Source organism: Cydia splendana, chromosome Z (assembly GCF_910591565.1).
Source record: "Cydia splendana chromosome Z, ilCydSple1.2, whole genome shotgun sequence".
NCBI lineage: Eukaryota > Metazoa > Arthropoda > Insecta > Lepidoptera > Tortricidae > Cydia > Cydia splendana.
In genome coordinates this window covers 14,985,452-15,007,913 of record NC_085987.1, presented here as the reverse complement: position 1 = coordinate 15,007,913, position 22,462 = coordinate 14,985,452, and the positions used below count along the sequence as shown (strand labels likewise).

Sequence of the window (22,462 nt, the reverse complement as noted above, 5' to 3'; positions counted from 1 at the left end):
CCAGACTTTTAATTAAAATAGGAAGGGAAGACTTTTAGCGATAACTGATAAACGGCTTAACTGATCAAGTTTGTTTTAATTTTATTTGATTGAGTTTTTTAAGCACTATTTTTATGATTTTTTTCATATTTTTTGGACAAATGGTTCAAAAGTTAGAAGAAAAAATCTTTTTTTTTTTCTTTCTAAACGATTATTTCCGAAATGATTCACTTTATCAAGAAATGTTGTTTAAAGACCCCTATTTATTTTGAAAGGCCTATCCAACGACTCCACACACTATAAGGTTGAAGCAATAAAAAAATTGTCACACATTTTGTTTCTTTCAAAGCGATTATTTCCGAAAATATTCACTTTATCAAAAAATGCTCCTCTAAAGCCCCTATTCATTTTGAAAGACCTTTCCAACAACATCCCACACCATAGGATTGACACGAAAAACAAATCCTTACGTACATTTTGTTTCTTTCGAGGCGATTATTTCCTAGAATATTCATTTTATCAAAAAATGGTTTCTTTAAAACCGTATTTATTTCAAAAGACCTATCCAACGACATGTCACACTCTAGGGTTGAAGCGAAAAAAATTGTCACATACATTTTTTTTCTTTGTTCGTTTGATACCTATGTTGTAAGATGATTTCATTTGATATGAGTTTTAAAATAAATAGGGTTCTTCAAAAAAAACATTTTTTGTTAAAGTGAATATTTTAGGAAATAATCGCCTCGAAAGAAACAAAATGTACGTGAGGATTTTTTTTTCGTGTCAACCCTATGGTATGGGATGTTGTTGGAAAGGTCTTTTAAAATGAATAGGGGTTTTAGAAGAACATATTTTGATAAAGTGAATATTTTCGGAAATAAACGCTTTGAAAGAAACAAAATGTGTGTGACAATTTTTTTACCGTTTCAACCTTATAGTGTGGGGTGTCGTTGGATAGGCCTTTCAAAATAAATAGGGGTCTTCAAACAACATTTCTTGATAAAGTGAATCATTTCGGAAATAATCGTTTAGAAAGAAAAAAAAAAGGTTTTTCCTTCTAACTTTTGAACCATCCATCCAAAAAATATGGAAAAAAATCATAAAAATAGTGCTTAAAAAACTCAATCAAATAACATTAAAACAAACTTGATCAGTTAAGCCGTTTATGAGTTATCGCTAAAAGTCTTCCCTTCTTATTTTAATTAAAAGTCTGGCAACCCTTATTTGTGACCCATAGAGGTACAATAACATAGAGATGACACGGGGGGAGGGGCCAAACGACCGAACGAGATGCACTTATGGAAATTTCTGTAGGAGTAGCAGAGAAAGCGGTATTATTGCTTGTCCTTGTCACAGTCTCACTTTTTGTTTGTTCCTCACCAAAAATTTAGTATGGTTTATGGTGGGCAACAAATAACCCGACCGAATTACGTAGATTGTTTTTGGTATGTTGTCAGGAATGTTAAAACGTGTTTTTAATATTGTCGCTTTGCGTATGTTTTGTCCCTCACGGAGGCACGCGTATAGCTCATCTATGTAATACTAGATCTATGTTGTGACCGGATTTTCGCAGGCAACCCTATGCCATTGTATTTGCAATAAAATTACCATTATTTTGATGTATAATTCAAGCGTCAGACAGATGAGTGCAATTATCGATATAAAATCACCTCTTTAAACACGGCAACCACATAATAGTGACCGGAAAAAGATAGACAACCTAGTTGATTTATGTTGTACAAGTTGTATACTTTCCATTGAAACTTATTTCGTTCGTCAGACAAATCGGTGAAATTTGCCGAAAAAATTTTTTTTTCAAAAATTTATTAAAAATAGCCTTGACCATATTTCTTTAGGCAACCCTATTTATTTATGTTCTGGAACATATTTTCTTTCATATTTTCATAGTTTCATCCGTCAGACAGATTGGTGAAGGTCGGCCATATATGTGGGATCTCCTACTACAATACTTTAAACTAGTAGAATCATAATTATAGGTAAACAAACCAAAAGTACTCGTATACAGACTAAGATACGCAAGCAGCCGCGATACCTTCATGCTCGTACGCTCCCCGGCCGCGGCCCGGCGGGTTGGTCAACGACACCTTCTCGTAACACATGAGTCCCTGATGGTACTTGCTCCTTGCTAAATTCAATTTATAAGCAGTTTTTTTCTCGTTTTTAGCCACCGTAGCCTATGGAGACTAACGAGTAACGCTAAGCGGTTTTCTTAGTCTATGGATGTTCCTAGGTGATGTGTATTTCTATATTATCTATGATTGTTTCCATATATGTTCTTCTCACGTTCTTCTATATTTATTTATATTACCTATGGTTACTCTGTTTCCATGGAGTTGTTTAGCGGAATAAAGCCAAGTTTCCGTATGGTTTTTCTCTTAATATGTATCAATTTATTCCGCTAAACTAAAATAACTAAATATGTCCAACGAAATTAAAACTTTATCTCGTTATCTCCGCCCCGAGCGATTCGACGAAGAACCAAGTGCCGCCGCGTCTGATTTAAAATGGGCCCATTGGTATTTTACATTCAATAACTTTCTATCTGAAGAATGTACCGCTGACACAACGGATTCCGTTAAACTGAAGCTCCTGGTAAATCATCTCTCTCCTACCATATTTTCTTATATACGTGCAAGCAAAACTTACGACGACGCCATCAGCACTTTAAAGAAAATATACGTAAAACCGAAAAACGAAGTCCTTGCCAGACACCTGCTAGCTACGCGAAGACAACGATCTGACGAGACCGTCAAAGAGTATGTTCAAGCTCTGAAAATTCTTGCCCAAGAATGTAATTTTAAGCAAGTGACTGCAGACGAACACCAAAACGAGTCCATGCGTGGAGCATTCATCGCTGGCATTAGTTCGCAAAAAATAAGGGAGAGACTCTTAGAAAAATTAAACCTGAGCTTAGACGAAGCGGTCAACTTGGCAATTTCTCTCGAAGATGCTGGAATAAATTCCCAAGCATTCAGCAATACTCACACAGAGCAAATGCCGTATGGATGGATGATGCTCAACGCGATGGCACCCTGTCCGCCATCTCTGCCGCTTCTCCAAGTAGTCTAAGAAAAGCTACCACACATATGACAATTAACGGATTTAAAGCTGTCCGTCTGTATCTCGTGATCTGTGATAGCTAGACAGCTGAAATTTTTACAGATGATGTATTTCTGTTGCCGCTATAGCAACAAATACTAAAAACAGAATAAAATAATGATTTAAGTGGGGCTCCCATACAACAAGCGTGATTTATGACCGAAGTTAAACAACGTCGGCCGGGGTCAGTACTTGGATGGGTGACCGTTTTTATAGATAATGGTACGGAACCCTTCGTGTGCGAGTCCGACTCGCACTTGCCCGGTTTTTTTGACAAGTTTTCACTATGACATTGATGCACCAAGGCGGTTTGTTTACAGGTGGCCTACCACGAAACGCGAAATTTCTTTATCTGCCTCTCTATCGATCGAATAAGCAAGAGTGATAGAGAGGCAGAAACCGAACTTTCGATTGTCGTGTTTCACGGTAGGCCATGTCATTGACCTAGTGACGCATGATGTGTCATTGATGATGTCAATGAGGTTTGTTTACTGTATGTGCTAGTGGTGCCACCTACTCAGAGCTTTGTCTAATATTCCCTATTAATAAATTTTATAAAATATACGGCAGTATTGCCCTAAGACCCTAGTCTTAGTCAGTCCAGAAAAAAAAACTTGACGTTGACGTTGACAGCTTTTGATTTGAACTTGCCATGGACCTATATAATAGGGACAAGACATATTGTTCTATACGTACAATTGCTTATAGAAATAGCACCCATTTTGACGGCACACACATAAATATATATCTGTCTCGTTTTTACTCAGCACTGTAACCCATAGCAAAAGAAGATGACAGTATTTCAGTACGTACATAAAGTGTTCCATGAAAATACGTAAATACCTAATGCGGCCGAAAATCCGCCATGTTTAGTCACGCAAATGTCATTGTCTGTCAGTTCAGCCGGTACTTGTCCTGTCAAAAAGTCGTGGTGAAAATTAAAATTATTAATTATCTTTCAATATTTTGCTTGTGATTGAAAATAATTGAAGCCAAATGTGAATAATTACGTCGCGAATATGCCAGTGTATAGTGTATTAGGGTGCGGCATAAGAAAACCACCAAATCAGCCATCTTTAACCTTACACAGGTACGCTATCATTTACATGAAAAATATTGGTTATTGTTAATGTTCCTGGGAAATGTAAGGATGTTTCACATTATAAATAGCAAGGTTCTTCTGTGCAGCTATAGATCATGAAGTGATTGGATTTATTTAACTATATTTTTACGCTTAAATAATGTAAACATTTCAGCTAGGGTTGTACTTTATTTATCGACTTTGATATCGATATATTATGATTGCCTATTTATATTTTCTTATTTTATCATGCTACCCCGCTTCAAACCAACTAAATTATCTTAATTTAATAATTAAATCATTTTTTATAGGTTACCAAGAAATGAACATAAAAAGAAAGTGTCTGGAGATGGAGATCCTGACCGACTCTCGGGAGCACTAGGGTAACTCGGGGCCGTGGGGTCGTTACTCCACAAGCTGCCCTGCGGGCTTTTTTATATCATTATTATATTTTTTTTATATAATTCGACATTAAGAGACCATATACTTACATATAGTTGTAATTTATAAAATGGTTAATGTATTGTTATTATTTTTGCTTGTATGTAAATTCAATGTTGACGTATAAAAATGCCCTTGTGGCCTATTTGCTGAATAAATGTTGAAGAAGTTGAAGAGCGGAAGTCATTCCTTATTTTTGTAATAAAAAAAATGTTCTGAAGGTGTTTTGTTTTTTTTTCACCCGTCGCTTAATAAGCTTGAATTTTGTATCGCTCTCACTTATAGATACGGCGCACCAAGGTCGAGGTGCAATGCGGTAGTGTGTTACAGACTTTAGGGTTAGCAACACAACAAAATTGATTGTAATGGAGAGGTAAAGTCCAAGAAAAACACGTACACTTATTCTGACATCCAAAACAGATGGCGCTGTACTGCGCCATGTGTTTTGCGGTCACTAAGTTGTCAAACGTCAACTTTTGAAAATCAGAGTTACCGCAAAAATCGCAATATGTATTGCGTAGTACAGCGTCATCTCGTTTACCTGTCAAATTTGAAGCACGAAATTGTCCTAGACTCCACACATCTTACTCAATCAAAGTATCTTTTCACATAACAATATACTAATAAAGAATTTTTATTTACTTACTTACTTCCTATTAAAACATAAACTCCACAAATAATACATACTTAGTATTTTAAATAAAATGAGCCGAGAACGTTAAAAAGTTATCGATGTATCGATAAAACCTAGTAACAGTAAAAATCTTCTGGGCAGCACTAAAACCGCCATGTTTAGTTCTAAGATGACGTCACAGTGGCACGCATTATTCGTTGACGTTTCACTTCCATAGGTTTCATATTTCAGTGGAACTTGCTCATCCATATTTTGTTGTGTAAACTGTACGCGTTGCGTTTTATACTTATATTAAGAATTTAAGATGTTAAGTATACAAATCATGGTATTTTATGTTACTGCAACATTTTCCTACAATGACGAGACATGTACCAAATACAATTCTTGTTCAGAAAACCACAATAAATATTCTAAAGGTAACAAGTTACTTTTATAGCCGGTATTTGGACTCGTTTCTCGACATAAATGAACAACTTCACCAGTATAATTTATTTTCAGACAGTAATCAATGGAATTCAAATGTTTTGAAAGAAATTCGAGCTGCTAATGCAGACTATGTGCCCTGCGAACGGCAAAACTGTAGCTGCCACAAGTCCGTGGTTGATCAAGATTTAGCACCATTTAAAGATGGAATTACGAAGGAAATGTTTTCGCTCGCCCAGTCGAAGGCCACCAAATATCAGGTATTATTTAAAGAATCCTTCAATCATAACAAAAATAGTTATCATCAGGCATCGGAGTGTTTGTCGCATGGTAAGACTAATAGCAAGCTATGGAGTCGACATTTGCCATAAATGTAAACTCTTATTCATACTCATACTCATTTATTTTATTTATCTGGATTTAGTATGTAAGTGTGTGAGAAGTGCGACTGTGTGCACCTTTCCCCCCGCGAAAAATGGCAGAAAGATTTGTACGGTGAGATATCGCTTGGGCCCCTCCCTTCCGATGTGTCGGAAGCCGGTGTTGCTCGAAGATTGCTACAGATTGGGTTTGATGATAATTTTTAATTGCACAAAGGTTATTTAAACTATTAAATGTTTTAAGTTTATAATTCCCTCCTGAGTCCCCCTTGTCATTATTGCAGTTTTGAAATTGGAACCTTCTTGTATTCCATTTTAATTCAAAATTCGATTTGGATTAAATTAAATCCTTTATAAAAGCCTCAGGGACTCAGGAGGATAATATATAATTTCTGATTTGTTTCAGATAATTGAAGGTAAACTATATCGCCAAAAAGATTGCCATTTCCCAGCCAGATGTTCGGGTATAGAACATTACTTGAAAGCTCTGGCACCAAAGTTGCCAAATATGGAGCTAGCCATAAATACACGAGATTGGCCTCAAGTTAACCATGTTTGGGGTCATGTGAAGGCACCTGTATTTTCATTTAGCAAGGTATAAGAAACGGTCTTGTAAAAATTGTTTACTTAATTGTTTATAATATGTAAGTAATGATGGCAATGCATAGCCAAATTTGCCCAATTGCTTCTATTTCCTTAATTTTGCAAATGAGTTTACCCTTTTCTTGGCAATGTATCTTACATGACATGATACATGATTTTACACCCTCTTTTTGTATTTATTTGCCAGTGGCACACAGAGCGAGTATTTGCTTAAATTGTTAAACAAAGAAATTGTAAAGCCCAAATGTGACTTTCCATCACATAAGGGTCCTTATGCTTCAAGTGCAATAGTCCTTTTCCAACAGAGATTCCGATAGAAAGGTCCTTATTGCACATGAAGCATACCCTTCTCCGATGGAAAGCCTCAAAAATCTTTGTATTATGCTTCCTGGCAACGAAAACGAGTGCCAGACATAGATATATACAGTCAAAGACATATGTAACTTCGTATAAGATGAATAAAGTCTAAGGAAAAAATGTACCTCGGAAATCAAGAAAAAGTCATTCTCGGATAGATGGCGCACACACCTTTGGCCTATGCTCGGCTAGATGGCGTGACGACACCGTTTCATATTTAACAATTTTAACACATAGGTAGATATCAGTGAATGAACATAGGTCAAAATGATATAAAAATAATAAAATCAAGTATCAATATATATACATTTTTTTGATAATTTTATACGTTTTCATTTTGAGTTTTAGTCGTGTGTGGATAGATGGCAGTAAATTTACTGTGACTACAAAATTTACTATGACAGGACCCCTCTATACCATCTATTCTCTTTGTATACAGTATAGATATATATGGTAGTCGGCAGGCAGCGGCTAGGTTCATGCGACTGTGAAGAATCGTACATATAAATGTAGTGAATAGGATAAGATGCATTTAATGTATTAATCATTGACTGCTGGTTATTAACACTACTAGCAAATTTTTGTTCTGTTTATAAATGCTGTCAAAGTTATTAAACACTTATTATTAGTTACTTCTCCACTGATCGTCTAGCTGGCGAATGTGATGTAGATGATGAAAAGTAAAAATTTTCAGACTAAGGATTATTATGACATTATGTATCCAGCATGGAGTTTTTGGGAGGGTGGTCCAGCAATAGCATTATATCCTAATGGAATTGGACGGTGGGACAAACACAGATTATCCATCTCTGCTGCTGCTGAAAGGTAAAGATACTGACCGGAATACCTATTTTCAGTCATGTCATTGTTGTCCCAATTATGTACGCGTTTATGCGTGTTACATAATTTTCAGGTATTTTTAGTCTAGTTCCATACTGTAAACTGTGTACATTCACCATCAGGTATACCGGAGCGGCCAACATGTCAAGAAATATCTGAATCTGCCACTATATGTATAAGGAATTAAATACTAAATTTTCGCATTAGATCCCGAATTGACAATCTCAGTTAAAGAACTGTCTTATGCTATGAATATTTTGCAACATTTATGTATGTCATAGTTTTTTACAGGTGGCCCTGGAGTATGAAAGAACAGAAAGGTTTCTTCAGAGGTTCTAGGACAAGTGATGAGCGAGATGCACTTATTCGCCTGTCTAGGGACATGCCCAATTTAGTTGATGCCCAGTATACAAAAAACCAGGCATGGAAATCAAAAGCGGTACTTATTCTTACAAATATCGACTGTATTGCATTTGTTAAATTAGAAAATTAAACTTTAAAAACTTCCTACAATTACCCGTTCGCGGTATAACCAGTTTTGTAATTATGTTACATTTGCTTGTTTGACAACTCAGTACATTATTACAGGACACGCTGGACGCGGAACCAGCTGCAGAGGTTTCATTTGAAGACCATTGCAAGTACAAGTATCTATTTAACTACAGAGGCGTCGCGGCGAGTTTCCGTTTCAAACATCTGTTTCTCTGCAAGTCGTTAGTATTTCACGTGGGAAACGAATGGCAGGAATTCTACTACGCACCTTTAAAGCCATGGGTGCACTATGTACCATTAAGCCCAAAAGCTACCCAGACAGATATCGCCAAATACATCGAATTTTTCCAAGAAAATGATTCGTTGGCGCAAGAGATAGCAGAAAGAGGATATCAATTTATTTGGGAAAAATTGACTGCTAAGGATGTGAAATGCTACTGGAGGCACTTGCTGAAAAAATATGTCAAATTACTAAAGTACGACATTGTAAGGGATGAAGATCTGATCAAAATCTCATAGGTACTGATAAAGTAAAGACCTGAATCATCTTGTACTCTACACTAAGAGAAGGCCTGCGCCTAGTGATGGGGCTAATATAGGCTGGCGAAAACATTAAAGAACAAGTTATTGGTAGATACAGAGTTTTATTTAAATAGTTTAGGTGACTAGGATAGCACAGAACTTCAAACATTTAGCTAGTACTACAAGTATTAAATCGAGATTAAATTTAAATGGGAGTAAATTGATTAGATATTATAGCCTAATAATATGTGAAAATCGAATGCGTCTCCTCCCAAATTAAACAGCATCTACCTAAAATCAAACGCGAAGAAAGCACGTAAGTCGCATTTGCCATGATCTATCCGACGTGCAGTCTGGCCACAAAAAGCTTAACAAAGTAAATAGTTACGCATACTAACATTTGTAGCGGCTTCCCTTCTCCCTTTCACGAATTGCTCGCTAACCAACGCAATCACAAACTGAACACATGCCTTTATATTAATATGAAAATGAACAAGTATGTCTAAAATACGAATAGGTAGTTGTAAAGTGAATAACACGGGTTTCCGGAAATTACAACTCGTAATACTATAGACAAATAATATTTTACATGTGTGATATAAATTGCTGGTAATAAGTAAGTATCTAAAGTTTATGGTATGTCAGTTCAGCTGTGTGCAAGATCGTGGCGACCGTGGGGCATATATTATCGTAAGTGATTGTTTATTTGGCTGAAAAATCTTCACGCTGTGAAAAACATTATCTGTAACAGGCATTCAAGAAATTTTCAATCTAGAGCCACCGAACACTTGTTGCCACTTTCTGACTTCTTAGTTATCCAATTTACTATCAATTAATCTTTATTGTAAATACACAATGTACCATGTACCTACTTTTAACACTAAAAAAAAAACAAAATATGGATGTGTTTTTTACATAACCCATAATGAAATAAAGTTAGTTGTACGCTTTTGGATTTGCAATATTGTTTGGTTGATGAGATCCCTAAATAAGTATTCATCTCAATAGCATTTGTAACCGTTCAAATAATAAGAACATATAAGTATATATTACAAATAGGTGGAGTTTAACTGAAGTCGCGATCTGGGAACATAGCCGGCGCGACCATGGTCCATATATAGATCCCGACACAGAGCCACGAGGAGGAGATCTTGATCCACATGGACGCCACGTTCACTTTCATGAGCTGCGAGCTCGGGCTGAAATATAAACAATCCATAAAAATATCGTCTTAAAAATGAGATACTCTTAGGATGAAAATAAATTCAGATAGGTCCTGTCTGTCCCTGCTTTGTGAGATTACTTATAGTGCGACATAAAATAGTAGAAATTAAATAAAATGGAAATAAAATATTTCATACTAAATTGTTGCCATGTTTAAGATTTTACGTCAAAAATGTGAAAAATGTGACAGTTACGTAGGAAGTGGCGCCCTCAATATTTTTCTAAAATTTCATGTCCGACTATACTTGGTTTAATCTTGTGAAATACGAACAAAAATGAACGTTCTCATTAAAATATAAAATATACAATTTTTTTATAACTTGCTTTTTGCTAAACGATAACAATACGAGCAATCGGAGTAATCTCTAGTACAGTCAAAGAATTTAATTTCCTACCCATTTTGTACTTTGTCACAGTGACAAGAGTATGAGGTCTGCGGCGGTATCATGGTCACATTTTTATCACTTGTCATGCGTCACTTTTGGACTTACATACTTGTTAGAACGTGACAGGCATGATGATAAAAAACAGATGATAAAAAACCGACCATCTTAGCCCTACTGGTCTCTTGCGACTTTCATATTGATTGTCACTGTGACAAGGTACGAAATGGGTCGGAAATGAAATTCTTTGACTGTACAATTTATAAAGAAATGCTTTTTCACAATGTAGTTGGGCGTCCCACTTCCTGTTGATGATCAGTCGTTAATTTATAAAGCGTTTAATGAATATCTTGATCACACAAACCATTTGCCAGGAACTCCGTAATCTGAGTATGTACCTATTAATAGAAGAGTATACTCACTTAAACCAGTTGGTGAGCGTCATCATGGAGTAGAGGGTGGCCAGCGCGAACACGACGTGGAAGAAGGTCCAGTTGTATGCCACGCCGTCGCCCTCGTTGTCGAACACCTTCGCCTGGCCGGCCTCGCCGCCGTCCGCGCCCGCGCCCTCTATGGAATCATACCCTGCGCTCAGTGAGCGAACACACCCGCTGGTTAGCATTCATACTCATAGATATTTTTAATTAGCTGGAGTAAACTGACGTTTTAAAATACATTGCCTACGAATCTACGTGATTTTATTTATACTTGAAGTAATGACATTAACAAATAACTGCATCAAACTAAGTGATTACTAAACTCTGCATTAATCAATTTAGTCCCAGCCAATTTAAAATAAAACTAGAGTACATATTGTGTTGAAGGAGTAAGTTTTCGAAGAAGAAAACAAACTTACTAAACAACATTTAAAAATAGATCTATAGACCTACACAAATCTCAAAATGCGGGCATATTATGGTTGTAATAATGACAAGATAAAGCGTAGGATGTCTATGTCTCTTACTTAGATTTTGGGGTTCAGTTAGATTAAATATGTATATGTAATAGTACAAATGAGCACACGCACGAGTTAGCTCACTTATGGGCCAACATGTAACAAAAATCTACAGGATTTTAGAACTAGTTTGCAAGGTTTCAATGTACAGAGCTCAGCTTGAGGTTTAATATGGTTGTAGGTATATACGATTCCCATCGATTTCGGGCCTCATAATAAGTCGTTCATTACGGTCGGACGTTGAACACCCCGCGCCCGCTTTTCTTATATGCCATTGCCACACGAGGTATTTGACAGTTATACCGTATGCCAAGATAAAATAAAAGATAAAAAAGAATTTGAGCCCATGTACATACGTTATTAAAACAACGGTTTGCAGCACAACAGACTTCCCATCCTGTATTTGAATGATTACGAGTATGTAGGTATTCTGGCAACTAAGACTGTACATTGTAACACCTGCTGATCACCCGATAACGGGATTAAAGGTTACGCTGCTCGTCTTAAACATTTTAAAATTAAATCATTAGAAAATAGAAGAAATCTTTTAGATTTAATATTTTTATGAAAAATTTTAAGTGATTCTATAAACCGCCCTGAGTTATTGCCAAAATTTAAATTTAGAGTACCTTTTACATATCCTAGAAACCCTATTAACCTTTTATCCCTACCTTTCCGAAGGACTGTCCTTGGATCTAATTCCCCCATCCCAAGACTATGTAAGTTGCATAACAACCATAACTAAATTGATATGTTTTGCACTCCTTTAAACAAGCTTAAACGTCAGCTTCACAACATAGTATTTAAGTAATTAGTTCGTAATTAAATTTCGCTTGGTAATACATTTTAATTTGCATGCAGTGTTTATCTCAATTTTATTGTACACTAAGCTCTTAGTTATTAAGCATTTAATAAAATGTATGTATGCGTCAGTGTAACAGTTACTGGTAAACCAATAAAAAATAAAACAGTGATGATACAAGCATGAGTAGGTACCAAAGTAGGCAGATGGTCTCGAGTTAACTTGAGCTTGCGAATTCGTCTACGTGGAATTAGTAATTTGAGTAGCTTGTTTTTTATCCAATCTCCTTTTTATTGATTCCCCATACAAACTTCCACCCCTCTTTTCACCCCCCAAAGGACTAACTGGCCAAAAATGCATAAACATTATTTATTTCTCTAAACGAAAACATAAATGATAAAAGTCTTATAGTCCTTGTTTTAAGATATTAATGATTCCCTTTACAAACTCCAACCCCTCCCCCCTCTTTACACCCTTAAGCGTTGATTAAGGCGATAAAAACTATTCTATATCCATTCCCATTACTCAAACTATCTCCATTTCAAATTTTATCTAAATTAGTTAAGCGGTATAGTGACTTCCACCCCCTTAAAAGATGATAAAAATTACATCCTTCCCCAAGACTCCAAATATACCTACCAAATTGCAACTAAATCGGTTAAAGCGGTTTAAGCATGAACAGGTAACAGACAGACAGATACACTTTTACGTTTATAATATTATTTTATTATTCATGTATGTATTTCTTTATTAGTTACCAAAGATTGAGTAGGTATAAATATGAAGAGTTCCGTCCGTCTTCCAAAACCATATGCGTTACTCATGGCAATAAGCGGAAACACCAACATTGTAATACAAATGATATGTTATTGTCTTGTCAATGAATGAGAGGATTGGGGCCAGCGTCTATCACGAGCTACCGTGGAAATGTTACCTTCGTTAGCAATGAGCCCTCCTTGCCCTGCGGCCGCCGCGCCGCCGGCAGCGCCAAACGTCGCAGGGAATGGATAATTGTGTTAATATTTATTTTTAACTACGTATTTGTAGGTATATTTCAACACTGACAGAATCTCAACTAAAACGCACAGAGTTATATAATTATACACACCGTGATCGTGAGGTTTCGGATACATTTATGAAGCTGTGGAATTAAATAGCTCCTGTTTGTGCAGAAAATATAAGTAAACTTTATTTCATGTAATGTACTCGTAGGTACCCCTCCCATGTAACTATACAAAGGGGATAAATTATATATATAGTTAAGTAACTTTTTAAAGAGTCTATTTATGAGTATAATTGGAGTTGCAATTTTACATACAGACATAAATACCTAATCTTCAAACTAAGTCGAAGCATCCATAATAGGACAGCGGTTTTCAAAGTTTTTTGGTAACGGAACCCTTTTGGAAAGCAAAATATTTGACGAAAACCCAAATTAAAAAATTTCTTCCGTCACTGTGGACCTACCTATGCTGTTTTTTTCCTTATTATATATATTCCGCGGTTCCATTTGAAAATGGCTGAATGGTATACATTTTGGATTTATATGTACATAAATAGTTATGTCCAGATAATCAATCTATCGGGTACCTCATTATCGCGGTGTTCAGTTAATTGCTGTAAAGCTCTAAAATCAAAACAACGCATGAACTCAACTGTCAGCGTTTAAATATTTGGGTAAGTATAGTTGTTTACGGTAATTAAACATAACTGAATTATAGTAATATTGGTTATATGTAGGTAATATACAAGAGAATAGTAAAAAGATAATCACCTGTGCCTTCCTTGGCAAGGATGTGCTCGGACATGGTGATCTTGGAGGAGTTGGAGGCGGTGCGCACGCACGAGTACAGCACGCTGCACACCCAGATCACCATCCCGATGATGGCCTGCTTGTCGAACGACGCCGCCTACCCATACCACATACATTTACTACTTAATTACATCATTCACCTTGATATTTATACAGGATGGCTAAAAAATAACTGCATTCCCGTTACCAAGGAGATTTTGGGATTATACTGAGCAACTTTTACTATGGGATCAACCCCGAAATCGCGAAAAAAATTACCCTCCCATAGAAAATGGACCAGCCAAAATGTATGAAGCAGCCATTTTTTTGCGATTTCGGGGTTGATCACATAGTAAAAGTTGCTCAGTATAATCCCAAAACCTCCCTGGTAACGGGAATGCAGTTATTTTTTTGCCACCGTGTATAGGTCAGGGCTCACACAACTAGTCAAATACAATCCTTTAATACACGAAAATCCAACCAAACAAGTTATACTTGCATAAAATAAGTTTATTAGGCTGATTTAGTTAAATATATTATGTTGAAATAATGACATGCTAATGTCAAATCAGAGCTTTCCATCTCGATAGGCTTCACAGTAGGTAATTATCAAATACTTGAAAAATCACGAAATATTTTTTGTCCCCAGTCTAGGTCGTGACCTAGTCTCACCTGTTGTCGCTCGTAAGGGTGTACAAATGTCACCTTTCCAACCCACGTAAACTCTAATAGTATAACTGTATGCCTATTGTTTGAAAAGCAAAAGCATTGAACATAAAAGCATACAAATGGAGAAAAGGCATGATTAATGATTAAACAGATTACTAGTTACCCATAATATTTATCTTGATTATACACAATACGAAATATTTTGCCTTGGCCAATGACAAAACTCGAGAATAAATTATTTGTCTGCATAATTATTTACACTTTTCTTTCTAGCTATCACATCATTTACTAATTCCTGTTAATTAAATTATATTTAATTATTTTAACGTTACTTAAATTCAAAGTGAACCAAGCTGGAGGAACATCGTACACATTCATAAATGAATAAAGTGAGTGAGTAACAAAAGACGAAGTGAACTGGGAGCCAATTTTTTTATTTCGACCGCTCTATTTCGTGTATTTCGTTTATTTATTTATTTTATTCCCAATTTCTATCGATATTTCAAAAACAGCATTTCATGTTTTGCCGAAATTGAGCACTCGAAATTTAAAAAATCGGCGTCTGAGGAAATGGGCAGAAGGATTGCTTCATTAAGACATTGTGAACGGTAAATTTGGAGGATTTACTGGGAAAACAATTAAGGCACAAAGGTGAAAATTACCAACTACTTTGTTAGTGTACGTACCCAGTAAGTATCTTCTTTACGATCCTGGTAATGCATAATTGAATGTAACAACTGGTCTCAATAAACATACAAAATTAAACATATATAATAATACGTATATATCAGAGATTGGTCTACACATTATAAGGAGAAAGAACATATTTATCTCCGTGGCACAAAATATTATTTTCTAGGGACTTCCCAACGATATGAAGAAATCAGTGAAGTATGTTTACCAAATGTTTACTGATAATATATATGCATACAGTATAATTATGTAAGTTACGTTATTTTTTGGTTTTTTAGTTATGTAAGTCCAGAAAATTAGCATGAAACGAATCTCGGAACACGAAAGTGCTCTATCGATAGAGTGAAATAAGTTAGTCGTATAGTTCCTTTTTTTTAGCCTTAGTAAAAGACTACGCGATCTTGATGTGTCTTTTAATTTAACTATTACGTATGAAAGCAAAAGAATGTAAATAATCATAATTGTTACATATTTGCCATGACTTATTTTTCAAAAGGGTTTTTCAATAAAAAGACCTTTCAAGATTGTTTACCTTTTTTCTAATACCTACCTACTTAAAAAAACGAACTATAGAGCCAATTCATTTAAAATGATAAAATGAGTGTTATTACTAAAGACTACCAATACTGATATTGAGTATATAAATAATTATACAGTGTCTTATTACAGAGCTTGGTCTTGGTGATAATGTCTGTAGCCGTCAAATGACGGCACGGCGTCTGGGCTACGGTACGACTGCGCCTCCATGACATGACGTCAATGACGCTTAAGAGGGGGCTAACGCAATATTGTAGTTTGTATATTGAATTTTTCCACATTTTAATCAAGTGGAAATGCCATGAAAAAAATAACACTATTTGCAAGGGCAGACTCAAGCCTTAAGGTCACTGTATTAAAGTTGGCTCGATAGAAAAAATCACGTAAACGTATCTAATTTTCATTTATTTTGTATACCGTCTATGAGATAGATACTGCATACCACAAAGTATAATTATAGTAGTATGTATAAAATAACTAGGTAGTTATATAGCCGAGGGACAAGCAAAATGTTAATCAGAAGTATATTTCTTGAGTAATTGAGGTAAAAGGTATAAACCCGCGCGATGGCCTTTTCTCCCGTCGCAAGCCTAGCGAGGCATGCCATGTCATATGGTCCCTTCTAACTTTCTGGCATTACGCCCCCTCTTAACCTATTGAACGCCAAACGGCGCATCCATTTGCCGTGCCACTGGCGCCACGGGTGTAAAATTTAGTTTTGTGAATAAATAATGCCAACCTTTAAGTGGGGTGTTTTTCAGTAGATTTTCATCAAAAAACGATCGACGTCAAATGCCGTCTTTGGCGTCGTTGTCACGATTTTGCGTTGACGTCAATTGCCGTCTGTGGCGTTCAAAAGGTTAACAGGTTAAGAATGAACTAGGATTACGTACATTGTTAGGGTCGATGAGACTGTTGCAGGGAGCCGGCGAGTTGGACAAGGCCGACCAGGTGAGGTACATGACGTAGAGCGACACGACCGAGGACTGCAGCAGGCCCGAGTGCGGGTTGTGCTCCTGCACCGCCGGCAGGATGGATATCGCGCTCGCGATCACCACCAGGATCAGGTTGATCGAGATGAAGAACTTGGACAGACCGCAGCTGGCCTCCTGCGCCTATCAAATCTTATTTTATCACAATCTATCTGATTATAGCACCATCGGAATTTAGAACAGCGTCTTTCAGTGTGCAGCTGTGTATAAACTGAACACGGGTGCATTGCCACATGTTTTTTGTTGAATAGGTAAATAGTAGATCAAGTTTTAGATTTTATATCAGGTAATATGAGTGTTGAAATGATTGTGACCGACCTGCGTGAAGTTGAGGAACAAGAGCACGATGCCGGCGAGAGCGAGCGTGAAGCACGTGAGCATGGCGAGCAGCAGCGCCGCGTACCACCCGCGCGACTCCGACTCCTCGTAGTTCGCTGAGGAAAGCTGATCATCAGAATGGGTGAGGCGGTGGTCACACTAGCGCAACAACCGGATGCGGCGACCGAAACAACCGCGTTATAACCGGCCGTTACTTCAAACTTGTTACCGCTAGTAATTAGCGATTTTATTATCTGTTACCTATTACCACTGGGAACAACTGTGACTAAATACCCAGTTATTAGAGGTGGGCGGGACATGTTAGCAAAAAATCCCACCTATCACTAAGAGGGAATAATCCATCAGAATTTATATTGTATATTTACCTATATGTATGTATATGCATTTACACATGTAGTGTAGTTTTGCTCTAAATATTGAAGAGTACCAGAAAATACAATATCAATATTTATAATAATATCACAAGGTTCACAACTGAGGGTAACTTTGAACTGACAGGAATTAAGAATGTCATGGTACAAGTGACACAGTGGTATTTACTTACAGACCCATTTCTCCGCCCATGAGTGCGCAAAATCAATAATCAAGACGAGTTGTATAATGATGTAGCAGAAGCCACCGATCATGCCGAACACCATCCACGTGGAGGCGAACGAGCCCTCGGGGATGAAGAACGCGCCGATCACACCTCCGATCACCACCAGGAACTTGATGCCCCAAAAACTACAACATTTTTAATTACTTACCCCCTTATTCATAAAACTTTACGGGCCTGATTTATTTAAATTATGTTTTGTCTCTTTCTTACATATACATAAGTCAAAATGACAGATAAAGACAAGGAATTATTAGCTTATTGAGGTTTGTAGCGCGTTTATGAATAAGGGGGTTAAAATATAATCAATAATACCAAATAATATCATAGCTCATTGATGAAGTCTAAGATAAAATCGTGTTTAGAATTTGACTAATGTAGATGTACGGTTCCGTTCAAGCGGTCACTCTGGTTGTTAAAAGTTGACATTTAACAATTCAGTTACCAGTGCCCTGTTTCTCAAAAGCTTGTAAAACTTGTAATACAAGCGGATGTCACTTTTTGACAGCTTTTGTTAGAAAGGGACTTCCACTTGTATTACAAGTTACAAGCTTTTGAGAAACGGGCCCCAGGAAACATGGCGCCATACAGCGCCATCTTCTTCAGCTGTAAAAATCTTAAGTTCGATTTTGTTCTAATACTTAACATATTTCCTATAATCAATAGCCATTTCAGTATGTAAAGTTATTACTTACCCATTTTGTATGCCAGTACGAGGATCCTTGGACGACTTCACACCTATCATTATCAATGCCATCAGAATGAAGAACATGCACAGCGCAAAACAAATTCTGAAATGATAATAGATCAATGTTACATAATAGTTAATATCTGGGACTTCTGGGAGACCGAGCTTGAAGACTGTATTTCCAGTACAGATTTGGTGTTTAGGAGACAGCACCCAGTGTGGCCACTATATTTTCTTTTCATTGCAATGTGTTTCTAGAATCTATAGGCATCTTGCTCTTAGATGTTATAGAAATACACTCTTAGATACCAACCACACTGCCATAAAAATAAAGCCTGTATAAATGGACCTCAACATAAAGTGCAATATAATATAATGCAATGTAATATAATGCAATACACTCAATACATACCTATAAACTGCAAGGTAGCCAACAGCATTATTACAATCTACTTGTAAATTTGCCGGTACGACTCCTGTTGAATTAGCACAAAAAGGCACCTGAAAAAAAAGGTATTGGTAAAGTGACTTTTAAGTCATCATAATTATCATAATGACCGCAGATAGGTACTACAGCTGCAGCATTGCACAACTTTGTCAAATTTAAAGTAACTATCAACACTACTATAAAGTGTAAAAACCCACTATGTATCTCATAATCAGTAATTTTTAACTGTAAATAACATATTATTTTTCAACATGTTTATCTAGCCAATTCATATGTACATTTACATAGTCATATGATTTCATTATTTTAAAACAACATTTAATTGGTAAGCTGCATAAAGATGAGTTTACTTTTTGTAGTTCTGTTTTGAGTCCAGGAGCCAGAGTGATGCATGCGGCCACCATGACCAGCAGCAACATCAGGGTGTACATGAGCCGTGTGGAGGTGGAGTTGGCGCACGAGGGGCACGCCGAGCAGCACAGTGAGCACGCGGCGCTGCCGCAGCAGCACGCGAGCTAAAACATCACACATTCCATCTTATGAATCTTAATATAGCCAATGTATGTAAATATATTTTAGCTAATCATGGAGCGTAGTATTTTGAGCGTGAAATTAACCAATCACATTAACAATACAATTCAGCGCTCCAAAACACGAATCACTGACATAGCTGAAAAAGCTTAAAGGGACTGGGCAGGACACGTCTGCCGTATGCCAGATGATCTGTGGGCCAAAACAGCCACCCGTTGGGTACTACAAATTGTAAGGCGTCATGGCAGACCTCGTTGGAGATGGCGGGATGAGTCTCCCACCAGTCTCTGTCAAAGGCTTGACAGAGACTGGTGGGAGACTTCAGGGGATAGGGATACGTTGAGAAATAAGAGGGAGGCCTTTGCCCAGGAGTGGGACAATATGGGCTCATAATAAAAAAAAAGCTAATCAGTCCAATCCTGGCTATTGCGAGTGTGTGCATAATATTTATTTATTTATTTATAAAGTGGATTCATCTATTTCATTTTCAACGCAATTGAATAAAAAATTTAGAAATTCAATATGGCTGCCATGGGTTTTTTGAATTAAGAAGGAGATCCTTAACACTATCTGGAAGAGCATTAAATATTCGTATACACATATAACAACTAGTTTTCATGAAAAGGGAACTATTGGGAACAAAACCAATTACAAGTCTGTTTGGAAGAAACCATAAAGTGTTTCTATGACATACATCTAAATCAGCCCTAATGTAGTTCTTGTGCAGAATCAACGCCAAAAAGTAGAGACCCATTTGAAGAGTTAATAAATGTAAGGGGTGCATCTGCAGCACTCAATAAGGTGTAAAGACTGTTAGCTGTTGATAAAATATGGCTTGCAAATCTGGACTTACTTGTGAATCGCTCAATCGCATGTGGGGCAGTAAGGGTCATCAGAACTATAGTTAGTATATTAACTAGGGGTTTGGCCCAAACTGAGAACTTGCGATTTGCCAAAAAGTATAATATATAATATTTATTTATTTATTTATAAAGTGGATTCATCTATTTCATTTTCAACGCAATTGAATAAAAAATTTAGAAATTCAATATGGCTGCCATGGGTTTTTTGAATTAAGAAGGAGATCCTTAACACTATCTGGAAGAGCATTAAATATTCGTATACACATATAACAACAAGTTTTCATGAAAAGGGAACTATTGGGAACAAAACCAATTACAAGTCTGTTTGGAAGAAACCATAAAGTGTTTCTATGACATACATCTAAATCAGCCCTAATGTAGTTCTTGTGCAGAATCAACGCCAAAAAGTAGAGACCCATTTGAAGAGTTAATAAATGTAAGGGGTGCATCTGCAGCACTCAATAAGGTGTAAAGACTGTTAGGTGTTGATAAAATCTAAATTTTACTAAGCTAGGGTGTAACTAATAGACTCAATATTATTTTATTGGATAAATAAAACAGTCGCCTAATTTTTATTATTGCTAATAAACCAATTAGAAATCTTTGAATAATGGAAGAACAAACTACATAAATACACTTTTTGTTCATTATAATAACGTCCTTATTACATTGATATAAAGGTATGGTTGAACAGTCGGGCTGATGCTACAATAACAATATTATAATTAAATTAGTGAATTCCTTTTGTTCAAGCTTATCATGATAGGTCACGACAATAAAATTAAATAAACTGTAAACAAGCACAGTACCTGCGCTGCCGAACAAAGGCCCAAGACGGCTCCCATTTTGCAGTTTTTTTATGATTATACCAATCGGCTTTAACTAGATAGATAGCATCGAAAACGGCAAATAATGCAGCTATAACTTTAAACTATAACTTGAAGCAAAGTACCTAATCACAATCAGTATTGATTTAGATTTACGTATGACATGACATGACGTACTTTCCCTTTTGGCAGATCATGAGTCAATCTCATAGCCGTTTACATTCGCGTGCGAGCCACGAGCCGAGCCACGTGACGCGAGTGTAATGGCTCCTCTACACGAATGGCCAACGCCGGCCAATCCAAGGGACGCAACCATGGGGTAGACTGAGATAGCAATATCACTTGCTCCCTCTAATGCATAAATGCGTCCCTTGGATTGGCCGGCGTTGGCCATTCGTGTAGAGACGCCATAAGCAGTGGGCTCGTGGCTCTTCTCGCGGCTCGCCTCGCATTGAGGAGCGATTTTTTGGGCACGAGTCAAAAGCCCCCTCCAGACTATGCGCGTGAATCGCTTGTTGAATGTTTGTTCCCCACCAAAAATTTAGTATGGTTTATGGTGGGCAACAAATAACCCGACCGAATTACGTAGATTGTTTTTGGTATGTTGTCAGGAATGTTAAAACGTGTTTTTAATATTGTCGCTTTGCGTATATTTTGTCCCTCACGGAGGCACGCGTATAGCTCATCTATGTAATACTAGATCTATGGTCAAATGTGACAGTAGGGCTACCGCCAATACCGAAAATCGTCAATTGCGGGCATTTTTCTCTGTCACTCTAATTACGCCTTCATTGGAGTAAAAGAGTAAGATCCCCGCAATTTGCGAATTTCGGTTTTCGCGGTAGCCCCTCAGAGCTATCCTGTGTTGTCAGTAGTGTAAACAGAATTACCCGAACGTCTGAAATTTCTGTCGTGAATCGGAGGATATTGCTAACGAATAATTAAAAATGACGTGTTATTGTAAAATTTAAGATAAAATACATATAAATGAAAATTATAAAATTATAAAGAAATATTTTAACTTATTAACCATAGGTATAATGTACCCATGTAACATGTTATGTTGAAATAAAGTGGCAATGTTATTGTGACGTAGACCCGTGTCACTCTGGGACACTGAAATATTATATAGGTCCATGCTCTGGGAATAGAAGACCATGTTTTATTAGACCATGAGTTAGGTCATACGCGAATCTCGGAATAGAGTACCAGGCGGAGTATATTATTATACCATGCCTTATACCGTGTCGTT

General features: G+C 36.7%; 2 protein-coding genes across 6 annotated transcripts; one reads left to right on the top strand and one right to left on the bottom strand.

Moving 5' to 3' along the window:
* The first annotated feature begins 5,500 nt into the window (after positions 1-5,500).
* Positions 5,501-8,983, top strand: LOC134804588 (O-glucosyltransferase rumi homolog). Its single transcript, XM_063777700.1, has 6 exons — positions 5,501-5,671; positions 5,754-5,938; positions 6,465-6,653; positions 7,713-7,843; positions 8,150-8,297; positions 8,447-8,983. Exons 1-6 carry the CDS (start codon positions 5,560-5,562, stop codon positions 8,867-8,869), a joined length of 1,188 nt encoding a protein of 395 aa, XP_063633770.1. The 5' UTR covers positions 5,501-5,559; the 3' UTR covers positions 8,870-8,983.
* LOC134804586 (probable serine incorporator) lies at positions 8,981-21,354 on the bottom strand. Of its 5 annotated transcripts, XM_063777695.1 has the most exons (12): positions 21,193-21,354; positions 19,340-19,504; positions 18,954-19,042; positions 18,549-18,644; positions 17,803-17,981; positions 17,238-17,353; positions 16,821-17,042; positions 15,384-15,407; positions 14,011-14,146; positions 13,171-13,197; positions 10,902-11,049; positions 8,981-10,071 (listed from the first exon to the last, which is right to left on the bottom strand). In XM_063777695.1, exons 1-12 carry the CDS (start codon positions 21,226-21,228, stop codon positions 9,939-9,941), a joined length of 1,371 nt encoding a protein of 456 aa, XP_063633765.1. In that variant the 5' UTR covers positions 21,229-21,354; the 3' UTR covers positions 8,981-9,938. The 5 variants fall into 5 exon arrangements, with proteins under 5 accessions (XP_063633765.1, XP_063633766.1, XP_063633768.1 ...); XM_063777696.1 differs by lacking the exon at positions 13,171-13,197 and having other exon boundaries at positions 10,902-11,064; XM_063777698.1 differs by lacking the exon at positions 13,171-13,197.
* Between the last annotated feature and the right edge of the window lie 1,108 nt (positions 21,355-22,462).

What these genes read in the sequence shown, in the direction of transcription:
- LOC134804588 (XM_063777700.1), top strand. Translation starts at nt 5,560, where the DNA reads ATGTTAAGTATACAAATCATGGTATTTTATGTTACTGCAACATTTTCC. An exon ending in CTGTATTTTCATTTAGCAAG is followed by an intron (nt 6,654 to 7,712) that starts GTATAAGAAACG and finishes AAAAATTTTCAG; the next exon opens with ACTAAGGATTATTATGACAT. An exon ending in AGGCATGGAAATCAAAAGCG is followed by an intron (nt 8,298 to 8,446) that starts GTACTTATTCTT and finishes ACATTATTACAG; the next exon opens with GACACGCTGGACGCGGAACC.
- LOC134804586 (XM_063777695.1), bottom strand. Translation starts at nt 21,228, where the DNA reads ATGGGAGCCGTCTTGGGCCTTTGTTCGGCAGCGCAG. An exon ending in TCAAAACAGAACTACAAAAA is followed by an intron (nt 19,043 to 19,339) that starts GTAAACTCATCT and finishes CTTTTTTTTCAG; the next exon opens with GTGCCTTTTTGTGCTAATTC. An exon ending in TGTTCCTCAACTTCACGCAG is followed by an intron (nt 17,043 to 17,237) that starts GTCGGTCACAAT and finishes AAGATTTGATAG; the next exon opens with GCGCAGGAGGCCAGCTGCGG.